We start from the raw sequence: 14384 nt of genomic DNA on the forward strand, positions 1-14384 counted from the left end.
GCTGGTTTTCTTTTTGTAATCCGTGATTGACTGTAGACCCTGCCACATACCTCTTGTGTCTGAGCCGTTGAATTGTGACTCTACTTTGTCTCTATACTGACGCTTAGCTTGTTTGATTGCCTTGCGGAGGGAATAGCTACATTGTTTGTATTCGGTCATGTTTCCGGTCACCTTGCCCTGGTTAAAAGCAGTGGTTCGCGCTTTCAGTTTCACACGAATGCTGCAATCAATCCACGTTTTCTGGTTTGGGAATGTTTTAATCGTTGTTATGGGAACGACATCTTCAATGCACATTCTAATGAACCCGCTCACCGAATCAGCGTATTCGTCAATGTTGTTGTTGGACGCAGTGTGGAACATATCCCAGTCCACGTGATGGAAGCAGTCTTGGAGCGTGGAATCAGATTGGTCGGACCAGCGTTGAACAGACCTGAGCGCGGGATCTTCTTGTTTTAGCTTCTGTCTGTAGGCAGGGAGCAACAAAATGGAGTCGTGGTCAGCTTTTCCGAAAGGAGGGCGGGGGAGGGCCTTATATGCGTCACAGAAGTTAGAATATGATCCAAGGTTTTACCAGCCCTGGTTGCGCAATCGATATGCTGATACAATTTAGGGAGTCTTGTTTTCAGATTAGCCTTGTTAAAATCCCCAGCTACAATGAATGCAGCCTCAGGATATGTGGTTTCCAGTTTGCAAAGAGTCAAATAAAGTTGGTTCAGAGCCATCGATGTGTCTGCTTGGGGGGGAATATGTACGGCTGTGATTATAATCGAAGAGAATTCCCTTGGTAGATAATGCGGTCGACATTTGATTGTGAGAAATTCTAAATCAGGTGAACAGAAGGACTTGAGTTCCTGTATGTTGTTGTGACCACACCACGTCTCGTTAACCATAAGGCATACGCCCCCGCCCCTCTTCTTATCAGAAAGATGTTTGCTTCTGTCTGCGCGATGTGTGAAGAAACCAGCTGGCTGCACCGATTCCGTTAGCGTCTCTCGAGTGAGCCATGTTTCCGTGAAGCAAAGAACGTTACAGTCTCTGATGTCCCTCTGGAATGCTACCCTTGCTCGGATTTCATCAACCTTTTTGTCAAGAGACTGGACATTGGCGAGAAGTATGCTAGGGAGTGGTGCGCGATGTGCCCGTCTCCGGAGTCTGACCAGAAGACCGCTTCGTTTCCCTCTTTTACAACGTCTTTGTTTTGGGTCGCAGGCTGGGATCCATTCCGTTGTCCTGGGTGAAAGGCAGAACACAGGATCCGCTTCGGGAAAGTCATATTCCTGGTCGTACTGATGGTGAGTTGATGTTGCTCTTATATTCAGTAGTTCTTCCCGACTGTATGTAATGAAACCTAAGATGACCTGGGGTACCAATGTAAGAAATAACACATAAAAAAATATAAAAAATGCATAGTTTCCTAGGAACGCGAAGCGAGGCGGCCATCTCTGTCGGCGCCGGAAGTGATAACACGCGCCGGAAGTGATAACAATAACACAAGGAATAATGGTAACATGGCTGTATAAACAGGGTACCAGTACCGAGCTGATATGCAGGGGAACGAGGTAATTGAGGTAGATATGAAACATATCGGTAGGGATAAAGTGACTAGGCAACATGATAGATAATAAACAGTAGATGAGTCAAAAGAGTTAGTGCAAAAAAGCTCAATGCAGATTTTCCGGGTAGCTATTGGTTAACTATTTAACTAACTATTTGGCAATCTTATGGCTTGGGGGTAGAAGCTGTTCAGGGTGCTGTTGGTTCCAGACTTGGTTCAGACTTGGCCCCAGTGATGTCCTGGGGAGTACACACTATCCTCTGTAACGCCTTGTGTTCAGATGCCAGGCAGTTGCCATACCAAGCGGTGATGCAGCCAGTCAAGATGCTCTCAATGGTGCAGCTGTAGAGTGTTTTGAGGATCTGTGGGCCAATGACAAATCTTTTCAGCCTCCTGAGGGGGAAGAGACATTGTCGTGCCTTCTTCATGACTGTGTTGGTATGTGCGGAAGGTCCATGGTGATTCCTTAGTGATGTGGACACCGAGGAACGTGAAGCTCTCAACCCTGCTCCACTACATCCTCGTCGATGTGGATGGGTCCTTGCTCAACCCTCCATATCCTGTAGTCCACGATCAGCTGCTTTCTCTTGCTGACGATGAGGGAGAGGTTGCTATCCTGGCACCACACTGCCAGGTCGCTGACCTGCTTCCTATAGGCTGTCTCGTGCCCCAGGGTCCTGAGCTTAGTGATGAGCTTGGAGGGTACTATGGTGTTGAATGCTGAGCTGTAGTCAATGAACAGATTTTCACGTAGGTGTTCCTCTTTTCCTGGTCGGAGAGGGCAGTGTGGTGTGAAATAGAGATTACATCATCTGTGGACTTGTTGGCGCGGTATGCGAATTGGAGTGGGTCAATCAAGGGTGTATGTGATGATGGTGTTGATTTGAACCATGACCAGTCTTTCAAAGCTCTTCATGGCAAAACATTTTAGTGCCACAGCGCGATAGTCATGTAGACAGGTTACCTTGGCATTCTTGGACACAGGGTCTATGGTGGTCGGCTTGAAACATGTAGGTATTACGGACTGGGTCAGGGAGAGATTGAAGACACTCAGTGAAGACCCTTGCCAGCTAGTCAGCGCATGCTCTGAGTACGAATCCTAGTAATCCGTCTGGCCCCGCAACCTTTTGAATGTTAACCTGTTTAAATGTCTTACTCACTTTGGCTATGGAAAGCGAGATCACACAGTCATCTGGAACAGCTGGTGCTCTCATGCATCGTTCAGTTTTGCTTGCTTTGAAGCCAGCATAGAAGGAATTTAACTCATCTGGTATGATCACGTCACTGGGCAGCTCGCCGCTTGGTTTCCATTTATTATCTGTGATAGTTGGCAAACCCTGCATTGACCAAAGTTTTGACTGTTTGATGGCTCATCAGAGGTCATAGCGGTATTTCTTATAAGCGTCCGGATTAGTGTCCCGCACCTTGAAATTGGCAGCTCTAGCCTTTAGCTCAGTGCGGATGTTGCCTGCAATCCATGACTTCTGGTTGGGATATGTACGTAAGGTCACTGTGGGGACAACAACATTGATGCACTTATTAATGAAGCCGGTGACTGATGTGGTAAACTCCTTAATGTTATTGGATGAATCCAGGAACATATTCGGACTCCCGAGTGTCGCAGCGGTCTAAGGCACTGCATCTCAGTGCAAGAGGCATCACTGCAGTCCCTGTTTTGAATCTAGGCTGCATCACATCTGGCTGTGATTGTGAGTCCCATAGGGCGGCGCACAATTGGCCCGGGTTTGGCAGGGGTAGGCCGTCATTGTAAATAAGAATTTGTTCTTAACTGACTTACCTAGTTAAATAAAGGTTCAATTAAAAAAATATTCCAGTCTGTGCTATCAAAAGGATAGTCGTGTAGCTTAGCATCCTCTTCATCAGACCAATTCCTTATTGAGTGTATAAAGGGTATTTCCTGACTCCTGATCTAGAGTTTTCTTCACCTCTAGTTGCACAGATGACATGCTTGTAAAAATTTGGTAAAACGGATTTCAGTTTCCCTGCATTCATTAAAATCAGAGGCCACTAGGAGCGCCTCCTCTGGATGTGCATTCTCTAGTTTGCTTACGGCCCTATACAGCTTGTTGAGTGTGGTCTTAGTGCCAGCATCGGTTTGTGATGGTACATAGACAGTTACAAAATATAGATGAAAATTCTCTTGGTAAATACTGTAATATGGTCTGCAGCATATCATTAGGTATTCTAAGTAAGGCAAGCAAAACCTTGAGACTTCCTCAACATTAGAGATCCTCCACCAGCTGCCTTGACAATGCATAGGAAAAAAACGCTAGATGTATATTGTCCTTGTTCAGCCACGACACCAAGAAACATAGGATATTACAGTTCTGTTGATAAGATAGTCTCAAACGGAGCTCGTCCATTTTGTTCTCCAGTGATTGTACGTTTGCCAATAGAACAGAGGGTGGAGGCGGTTTATTTAACCTCTGTCTTAGTCTTGTCAGGGAGCTCGCCAGTTTTGCCTCTCCTGCACCGTCTCTTCCTCTTTCGAGTCCCAGGGATGAGGGCCTGGTCACTGTTCTGATATCCAGAAGCTGTTTTCGGTCATAGGAAATGATGGCAGAAATATTATGAACCAAAAAAGTTAACTTCATGGCAAAAAAAAAAGAACACACAAACTAGCAGAATTGGTCAGGAGGTCATAGCTATCCGCTGCAGAGCCATCTTCCAGTTGTGTCTAAAGGTGGGTGGAGGCATGGGAATGCTGTCTTCTTACTAAGAGAGACATTCCATCGACATTCTACCACTAAAACGTTGTTCTGTTGTTGTCAGAACACTCAGGAAACTTTACTGCCGTATTTGTCTGTGGTTGTGGGTGTGTGCGTGTGGGCATATGTGTGTGTGTGTGAAAGACAGAGAGAAAAAAAGAGAGCGAGAGAGAGGAAGATAGAAAGAAATTGATACCGCCACTAACCTCTCATTATTTTTCTTGGTAGAAAAGCAAATTGGAGATTAAAGGGACCCACTCTCAGCTTTAATGAAGCATTCCTCTCCTTTAAAGATGACAAAAAAACACTCACATCATCCTTAGTTATTTGCAGTGTGATTGCAGCGAGATTTTCACTGTTTCAGGATCAGGCAGGTCATTACTTCTTTATGCAAGCTGAACATTAGAAGCTCACAGGAGGAGGTTGTTTGGTAAAGCAGGAACACTGTGTATCCTTGGGTTCAACTGGAATGAGTAGTTTGTATCAGTATTGTCATATTAGAGCTGAGGGCTAAAATTGTGCCAGCTTGGGACAGTACAGTATGTATGTTTTGCTTTTATGAACAATGCTTCTCTCCCCCGGTGGCTGTGTGTGTGTTGTGTAGCAGCCGAAAGAGGCTCGCGGGAGAGGGAGAGGCAGCAGAGGGTTCCCCACGCCACCACTCTGGAGGTGCCGGAGCAGCAGAGGACACCCCAGCATCGCTCTCGATCTGTCTCCCCTCACAGAGAGGAACAGGGCAGGGGCCGATCACGACCCACCAACGTCCCCACCCAGAGGTGAGGGGAGTGGAAAGGACAGGGGGAGATGGGGTGTTGTTGAAGAGAGAGGGTTGAGGAGAGAACTTCAGGGACAAGTTTGTGTTTCGGCCTTTGTGACCCAGAATAAGTAATGCTGCCAATATTGCTCTTACTGTCACTGGCAACACAGCCAACACATACACTGTTACCACAGCTAAAAGGCTTGTTCTCTATTTCTCCCTCCCCCCCCCCACCTCTTCTCTCTTCTGCACTCTCGCCCTCTTCCTCATCTCCATATCTTTCTCAACCCTCATCTGTGTCAGGAGTTTGGATGATGAGATCCACCATAGTAGGAGGTCTAGTTCTCCCACCCGCTACTACGACTCTGCCAGAGGACACTACCAGGAGCAGGACTATGTAGATGACAGGTGTGTGTGTGTGTGTGTCCGTGTGTGTACAATCGGGTGGCCCTGGATTCTTTTTTTCCCTTTTGTCTTTTCCAGTTCAAAAGGTCCTTTAGTTGTATTTCTTCCTTTGTCTTCTGCTCTCTTCCTTTCTGTGATTCAGCACAACGAATAGTCAGGATTATGTTTGGATATGGCTGCTCACGTGTTTGTTGTTCTCAGTTGTTTGCTGATTCAGACTCTCAGAACAATGAAGTTATAGCCATGAGACAAAAGTTTAGTAAGAGTTATAAGGCGTCGTAGCATCTCTTGCTGTCATATGTGTACCTGTCGGAGTAGGTAGAAGTTGCCCTTAACCACTGATACCGGGTCAGATTTGTTCATCCCCTGTAATGGTTAGGGTTAGAATATGGGATAGAATCATCTGATCCTAGATCTGTGGTTAGGGGCAACTTCTACCTGTCCCATTGTTCTCCGCTGGCTCAGCTTTGTATCTATGTTCTTTCTCTGTCCTCCGGTTTGGCTTCCGTTGTTTATTTCCTCATGTGTCATCCATCCCCATGGTAACCACAGTGAGGTCATCTTGATCCACCAATCAATGCGGGGCAAAAGTGCAGAGTGCCTACACACTAAAAGGTAAACAGGAGTCAGGACATGTATTATTTTTTGTATTAGGTATTATCATAATCCTCATTCTCAGCGTCCTTATGACGCTTCATCTTAAGTGGTCCTTGTCTTTTTCCATAGATTTTGGAACTGCATATAGATGTGTGGAGATTTCTTACATGACTTCACCCTTGATCTAAATGCTTCTTATTCTGTCATAATGTGTGTGAGAGAGCAATTGACATGCGATTTCAGTGTGTCCATCCTATCCCATGTGACAGTGACACAACATACACCCGATCAGACGTCAACACTGGGACTGTCCACCGCTGACCGCACATAGCCTCTGCTGACCCTGGCCAATGCCTGAGGGGTAGCTAGTTATTCAGAGTTAGCGTCATGTAGCTACAGTTCATGGTTGTAATAATGTGCCTCGAGCACTAGAGGGCACTTTTTGACACTAGTTCAGTGCATTACCAGATCCATTATATTGGACAAAGGTGCAATACTGTCCCAGTGAGCCCACCCATAGAGGTAAGTGGCAAAGCCTGGCTGGTACATGGCTGGAAGAGACTGGCAAAGGCTGGCATACATGCTTCCACATGGCTGGCATGCTGCTGTCCTTGTCTTTGTTTAGCAGTAGTTTGGGAATTGTATTTCCATTCTGTTAATCCATCTTCCTCCTTCCCCTTTTTCTATCTCCATCTCCTGCATGCACACACACATCACACCTCAGGAGGTCTTCTAGACAGTGGTGTAAAGTACTTCATTAAAAATACTTTAATGTACTACTTAAGTCAATGTTTTGGGTATCTGTACTTCACTATTTATATTTTTGACAACTTTTACTTTTACTTCACTACATTTCTATAGAAAATGATGTACTTTTTACTCCATACATTTTTCCTGACACCCACAAGCGCTCGTTACATTTTGAATGCTTAGCAGGACAGGAAAATGGTCCAATTCATGCACTAATCAAGAGAACATACCCTCGTCATCCCTGCTGCCTCTAATCTGGCGGATTCACGGACCAGCGAAACCCAAATCCTTTGTTTGTAAATTACGTCTGAGTGTTGGGATGTTCCCCTGGTTATCCGAAATTCAAATGATTTGCTTAATATAAAGGAATTTGAAAGGATTTATACTTTTACTTTTGATACTTAAGTGTATTTGAGCAATTACATTTAATTTTGATACATAAGTATATTTAAAACCAAATTCTTTTAGACTTTTACTCAAGTAATATTTTACTTGGTGACTTTCAACTTTTACTTGAGTCATTTTCTGTTAAGGTATCTTTACTTTTACTCAAGTATGACAATTGGGTACTTTTTCCACCACTGCTTCTAGACACAGTAACACTCTTCCCGCTCTCTTAGTCAACAGCATCCACAAGGACATTTACAGGTATGTGGAAGAAGAGAGCGTGGCTGTGTTGGAAAGTCGTTCCCCTCCAAACTTTCTACCCCGTCTCTCCCCCCATGTACACACACAATTATCTTGTAAGTTAGTGTTGTTGTGGTACGTTATACTTCTGTAGTTTGATATTCAGGAGGTAATATCACTTGAGTGACTTCATACCAATGTTGCAGTACAGATACTGTATCCTGGTCTTACTGATATCCTTGGATGAATTCTATCAATTCACTTGGAGCCGGTACTGAAAGTAGTCCAATATGCACTTCATGAACAGTTGTTGCAATCTTGCCCATGGGAGTATTGTCCACAGTTGTAGGCTACCAGACACATCCTTACCCACTCTTGGCCTTTGTTTGTTTGAAGTTAAGTTGATTTTTTGTTGTGTTTTAATAACATGCTTTTGTTTCGATTTTAAAAAAATGGTCTTGAGTGAAGTTCCACGCTGCCTGCATGTCTAAAGACTAGCTCAATGGTGCGCTCCAGTGTTGTCACGGCAACATGCCGCTCTTTCACACAACGAGTTCTCAGGTTTACAGACAAGATCACCATTAGGTAAGGCACACACACACAGACACAGACACAGACACAGACACAGACACAGACACAGACACAGACACAGACACAGACACAGACACAGACACAGACACACACACACACACACACACACACGCACACACACACACACACACAGAGACTGACAGACAGACAGACCTTTAGCCCTCATACCATGGTCAAGGACTGTTCTGAGAACCGGAGAACAGGTCTCCGAGACAACCTGACTACCTTAAAATCTGACAACATCTTGCATTGCCATGACTGTAGTCAATCACCTAATCACTCGAAACTAGGTTCAGACTAGCACGTCCTTTATGATTTGGGTTTCTAACATTTCTTTCTTTTCCATTTTTCTCTTCTTTTTTTCTGCATCTCCTCCTATCCTGTTTTCTCCTCTCCTGCATTGGATGGCATGTTATTGGGCTAGTGATCTACAGCCTTCTCTTGACAGGGTTAAGACTAGGAGCGCTAGCACCAACTGTCTGAACCCAGAAAGGAACCATAGTGTTCCTTCACCAGAGCCCAAAAGGTACCAGCCCACTGACTTGAACTCTGCACTCTACACTCTTTTAGTGTGTGTGTGTGTGTGTGTGTGTGTGTGTGTGTGTGTGTGTGTGTGTGTGTGTGTGTGTGTGTGTGTGTGTGTGTGTGTGTGTGTGTGTGTGTGTGTGTGTGTGTGTGTGTGTGTGTGTGCGTGCGTGCGTGTGTATCTGTGTGTGTGTGTGTGTGTGTGTGTGTGTGTGTGTGTGTGTGTGTGTGTGTGTGTGTGTGTGTGTGTGTGTGTGTGGTGGTGGGGGAGGGGGGGGGGTCTCATGCAGTGAGTGTTTGTACATAGCTACTTTATGAGAGGACATAAAGAGAGGGTCCCTTTTTTGTGATAACAGCCTTAAACTGGGACTCGGACATATGATAGACCCATGAACACGATAAAGCCCCTATGAGAGTGCAGGTGATCATGTGTTTCTCTGTGTGTCCACCGGGGTGCTGCGGGTCTCAGCTGCTCCCAGTCTCTGCCCCGCAGACGCCCCGCCAGCCCCAGGATTCTAATCCAACACGCCTCCCCAGAAGACGACAGGTACCCCCTTCCCATCCGGCCCCATCCCCCCTGTTAGCAGTTGACCCCAACCTTAACCCCCACACCTGTACTAAACCCCAACACACAGTGTAATAGCTAGCTAACCTCTAACCCTAAACGTATCCCAATCAATAATTTTGTTCAATGGGACTATTTTCAGGGTATTTTGGTGTAGATTCTGGTGGCTCTAATTTGTTCTTTAGAATCACTGTGGCTTGTAGTTTGGATTCTAGAATGTAACAGTCTTTAGGTTGTGTTCTACAATCTAGTTTGTGTTCTAGCATTCTCCCGTGTAAACGTTGTGTTCTAAAATCCTTGCAGCCTCTATCTTCTCATGAAGAATGGCTGTGCTGTTTTGCTTTTCGCTTGTGGAGTTGTAGTCTATGAATTGAGGGATTTCAGAAGCTTTTGTCTGTTTATTGCATGCCAACTGAGCTTTTCTCATTATCACTGTTTGTCTTTCATATTCATAACAAAAGACACATAATTCAGGATTCAAAGTTGAGTTTAAATCTATGTAAGTCACAAGCGGTGTGTTTGTGTCTGTCTGTGTACGTGTGTCTGTGTTTCTCGTCATGTCATCCCATCACCTTCATGTTTGTGGTGTGTATGAAGCAGATGGATGATGGAGCGTCTAGTTCCTAGACAAGAGACAGAAAACCACCTCAGTGCAAAGAAGAGGTACACACACACACACACACACACACACACACACACACACACCCACACACAGTACTTGTTCAAAGAATGCATGAGAGTGTGATGCTTCTTCATGATCTTTGTTCCATATTCCATTGTTGTGTATTGACAACACAGAGGCAGCTACATCAAATCCATATCTCAGCTGGCTTCTGTAGAGCATAAGGCTGTCTGATTCATTACGAATAGAGAATCAGACTTCTCTCACTTACCCCAGCTGTTTACCCCTCTCCCATACTCCATTCATGTATTCATCCCTCCATCCGATTCTTTCTGTTTTCCACTCATCCCCCAATTTCCCAGGCAAACTCGGACCCAGGACTCATCAACCTGTCACACTCTAGGAAAGAAGCTCCCTGGCAGAGACAGGTAAGGTGGCCAACCATAACATATACCCAGATTTTTGTGTTTCAACATCATCACTTCCGGCCCAATCCTTAAACTTTCCTAAAAATCTCCCATTCACACCAGTACAGGATTAAAGTGAAAGCTTGAGTTGAATATGTGAATCTCATTGTGGGTTTCATCCTGCCATCATAGACTGTCCCATCTCATGAGTTCCCAGAGTAGGATGAAGTTCCCCATAGACATCTAAGATCAGTTTTCCCCCATAACAATTTAGGTTTGCTGGTCAACTGATCCTAGAGTGGGGGTCTACCTCTTTTCTGTTCACCAGTTCATCCACTGTACCACTATTTAAACTTTGATTTGGTAATTATCTATTACTTTTAAGAGGTTTGTCACCTGTGTGTCACGAACCTCGCCGAAGAGGGTGCCTCTTCCTGTTCGGGCGGGGCTCGGCGGTCGTCGTCGCCGGCCTATCAGCTGCCATCGATTCCCTTTCCGTTTGTTTTGGTTATTGGTTAATTGGGTACACCTGTTTTGTATTAGGGTTTGTTTGTAGGGTATTTAAGGGCACTAGGCCCGCTGGGTATTTGTGTGGGCTTGTTAATTGTTACTCTGTGTTTGATGGTGTGATTTATTTTCGTGTCTTTATTCTCCGGTCTATTTTGTCCTGTTGTTTTGGACTAGCAACTTATATGCGCCCTGTGTGTTGGCGTGATCGTTTTGTTGCACCGGTGAAATAAATTTGACAAACGACAGAACCCTGCTCTCTGCGCCTGATTCCACCCACCACTCCTAGTTAATCGTAACACTGTGCCTGTACTGTACTGCAGTGGTTAGCATCAGGGGTTGAAACCAATTTCTTTTCCTAATCATTTCATCCAGAACAGAAACTCTGAACCGGTTTGAACCGAAATAAGTTACAGTTTATTTTGTTATTTCTGTTCCTTTTTAAACCTCTTAAATATACATATATATATTTTTATTTATTTAGCTCGACATTAAATTACTTCACCAATGGATATGCTATGCTATGGAGCAGGCAAACTATGTACATGCATTGGACAGACAAGTGTAGTGTTGGGTGTAACATTGTTTTTGCTGGTGAGGATAATGCTGGGCATCTTGTTTTTATGACATGCATTATCTGAATTAGGCCCACAGATTTATACCTACGGAGGAGTGGCTTCTATGAAGGAACTTTAAATGTCTTTCAACTTCAACGGATTGACTGAACTAGTGTTGGACCAGAGCCCTTGATCATGACTCTCCGTTTTACATTACATTACACGGAATGGTGCCTAGAGTTTTCGAGAGCGAGACCAGAGCTACCTAATAATCTCGCTAGACAACAAGCTTGTGTGTGCAGAGCAGCACCAGTTATTAAAACAAAAACACGGGTTTACCTTTTTGTAGTTAATGACTCCAATGTGAAACTATAGTATTCTTAACTAGCATTGAAAAAGTCAATCTTCTTGTTCTCTAATTTGCATAGGCGCTTTGTTGCATTTTTTTTGTGTGGGGGGATTGTTAACCGGTTCCCATGCTTTTCAATAATGGTTCTGTTCTGGAACAGTATAGATCCCCTTCGTTCTCAGGTCTGGTTCGGTTCCTTGAAAAATGTCATTATTTTACGGTTTTTGGTTCACTTCCCTGAACCAGTTCCAACCCCAATTCAACAGCTCAGACACAAGACTTATTTGGCAGGGTCTGCAGACAATCACAGACTACAACGGGAAAACCAGCCACGTCGCGGACGCCGTTATCTTGCTTCCGGACAAGCTAAACACGTACTTTGCCCACTTTGAGGATAACACAATGCCACCGACACGGCCCGCTACCAATGACTGTGAGCTCTACATCTCCGTGGCCGACGCGAGTAAGACATTTAAGCGTGATAACCCTCCCAAGGTTTCCGGCCCAGACGGCATCCATAGCCGCGTCCTCAGAGCATGCGCAGACCAGCTAGCAGGAGTGTTTTCGGACATATTCAATCTCTCCCTATCCCAGTCTGCTTCAAGATGTCCACCATTGTTCCTGTACCCTGTACTGAAAGCAAAGGTAACTGAACTAAATGACTATCGCCCTGTAGCACTCGTGAAGTGCTTTGAGAGGCTAGTTAAGGATCATATCACCTCTACCTTACCTGACACCCTAGACCCACTTCAATTCGCCCTAATAGGTGCAGAGATGATGCAATCGCCATCGCACTGCACTCTGCCCTATCCCATCTGGACAAGAGGAATACTTATGTAAGAATGCTATTCATTGACTATAGCTCAGCATTCAACAACAGAGTACCCTCCAAGCTCATCATTAAGTTTGAGGCCCTGGGTCTGAACCCCGCCTTGTGCCACAGGGTCCTGGACTTCCTGACTGGCCACCCCCAGGTGGTGAAAGTAGGAAACAACACCTCCACTTCCGCTGACCCAGCGGCCCCACAAGTGTGCGTGCTTAGCACCCTCCTGTACTCCCTGTTCACCCTTGACTGCGTGGCCACGCACGCCTCCAACTCAATCATCAAGTTTGCAGACGACACAACAGTAGTAGGCCTGATTACCAAAAATGACCAGACAGTCTACAGGGAGGTGAGGGCCCTGGGAGAATAACCTGTCAGGAAATTAACCTCTAACTCAACGTCAACAAAACAAGGAGCTGATCGTGGACTTCAGGAAACACCAGAGGGACCACGCCCCTATCCACATCGACGGGTCCGCAGTGGAGAAGGTGGAATGCTTGATATTCATTGGCGTACACATCACTGACGATCTGAAATGGTCCACCCACACAGACAGTGTGGTGGAGAAGACGCAACAGTGCATATATATATATATACTGTACTCTATTCTACTGTATTTTAGTCAAAGCCACATTACTCAATCTAATATTGAAATATTCCTTAATTCCATTATTTTACTTTTAGATTTGTTGTGAACTACTGATACTACTGTTCTGCTAGATACTACTGTTCTGCTAGATACTACTGCACTGCTAGATACTACTGTTCTGCTAGATACTACTGTTCTGCTAGATACTACTGCACTGCTAGATACTACTGCACTGCTAGATACTACTGCACTGCTAGATACTACTGTTCTGCTAGATACTACTGCACTGCTAGATACTACTGCACTGCTAGATACTACTGCACTGCTAGATACTACTGTTCTGCTAGATACTACTGCACTGCTAGATACTACTGTTCTGCTAGATACTACTGCACTGCTAGATACTACTGTTCTGCTAGATACTACTGCACTGCTAGATACTACTGTTCTGCTAGATACTACTGTTCTGCTAGATACTACTGCACTGCTAGATACTACTGCACTGCTAGATACTACTGTTCTGCTAGATACTACTGCACTGCTAGATACTACTGTTCTGCTAGATACTACTGTTCTGCTAGATACTACTGTTCTGCTAGATACTACTGTTCTGCTAGATACTACTGCACTGCTAGATACTACTGCACTGCTAGATACTACTGCACTGCTAGATACTACTGCACTGCTAGATACTACTGCACTGCTAGATACTACTGTTCTGCTAGATACTACTGCACTGCTAGATACTACTGTTCTGCTAGATACTACTGTTCTGCTAGATACTACTGTTCTACTAGATACTACTGCACTGCTAGATACTACTGCACTGCTAGATACTACTGTTCTGCTAGATACTACTGCACTGCTAGATACTACTGCACTGCTAGATACTACTGCACTGCTAGATACTACTGTTCTGCTAGATACTACTGCACTGCTAGATACTACTGCACTGCTAGATACTACTGCTAGATACTACTGCACTGCTAGATACTACTGTTCTGCTAGATACTACTGCACTGCTAGATACTACTGTTCTGCTAGATACTACTGTTCTGCTAGATACTACTGTTCTGCTAGATACTACTGTTCTGCTAGATACTACTGCACTGCTAGATACTACTGCACTGCTAGATACTACTGCACTGCTAGATACTACTGCACTGCTAGATACTACTGTTCTGCTAGATACTACTGCACTGCTAGATACTACTGTTCTGCTAGATACTACTGTTCTGCTAGATACTACTGTTCTACTAGATACTACTGCACTGCTAGATACTACTGCACTGCTAGATACTACTGTTCTGCTAGATACTACTGCACTGCTAGATACTACTGCACTGCTAGATACTACTGCTCTGCTAGATACTACTGCACTGCTAGATACTACTGCACTGCTAGATACTACTGCACTGCTAGATACTAC

The 14384-nt window shown here is 44.7% G+C and overlaps 1 protein-coding gene across 9 annotated transcripts in view; it reads left to right on the plus strand.

Moving 5' to 3' along the window:
* LOC109899716 (regulating synaptic membrane exocytosis protein 1) overlaps positions 1–14384 on the plus strand; it is an 81112-nt gene that overhangs the window by 55833 nt on the left and 10895 nt on the right. For 4 of the 9 annotated variants that reach the window (XR_004211622.1, XR_004211623.1, XM_031835703.1 and 1 more), the window contains exons 17-19: positions 4889–5060; positions 5345–5449; positions 10086–10151. Coding sequence is in view for 7 of the 9 variants with exons in the window: in XM_031835703.1 (XP_031691563.1) it covers positions 4889–5060; positions 5345–5449; positions 10086–10151 (343 nt within the window). In the remaining 2 variants the exon portion in view is untranslated. Of the gene's footprint in view, positions 1–4888; positions 5061–5344; positions 5450–7280; positions 8538–9005; positions 9084–9698; positions 9765–10085; positions 10152–14384 lie in introns of those variants that run through there. The other 5 variants (XM_031835706.1, XM_031835707.1, XM_031835708.1 and 2 more) reach the window with 4 other exon arrangements.

The sequence above is a fragment of the Oncorhynchus kisutch genome, linkage group LG11 (genome assembly GCF_002021735.2).
Source record: "Oncorhynchus kisutch isolate 150728-3 linkage group LG11, Okis_V2, whole genome shotgun sequence".
Taxonomy (NCBI): domain Eukaryota; kingdom Metazoa; phylum Chordata; class Actinopteri; order Salmoniformes; family Salmonidae; genus Oncorhynchus; species Oncorhynchus kisutch.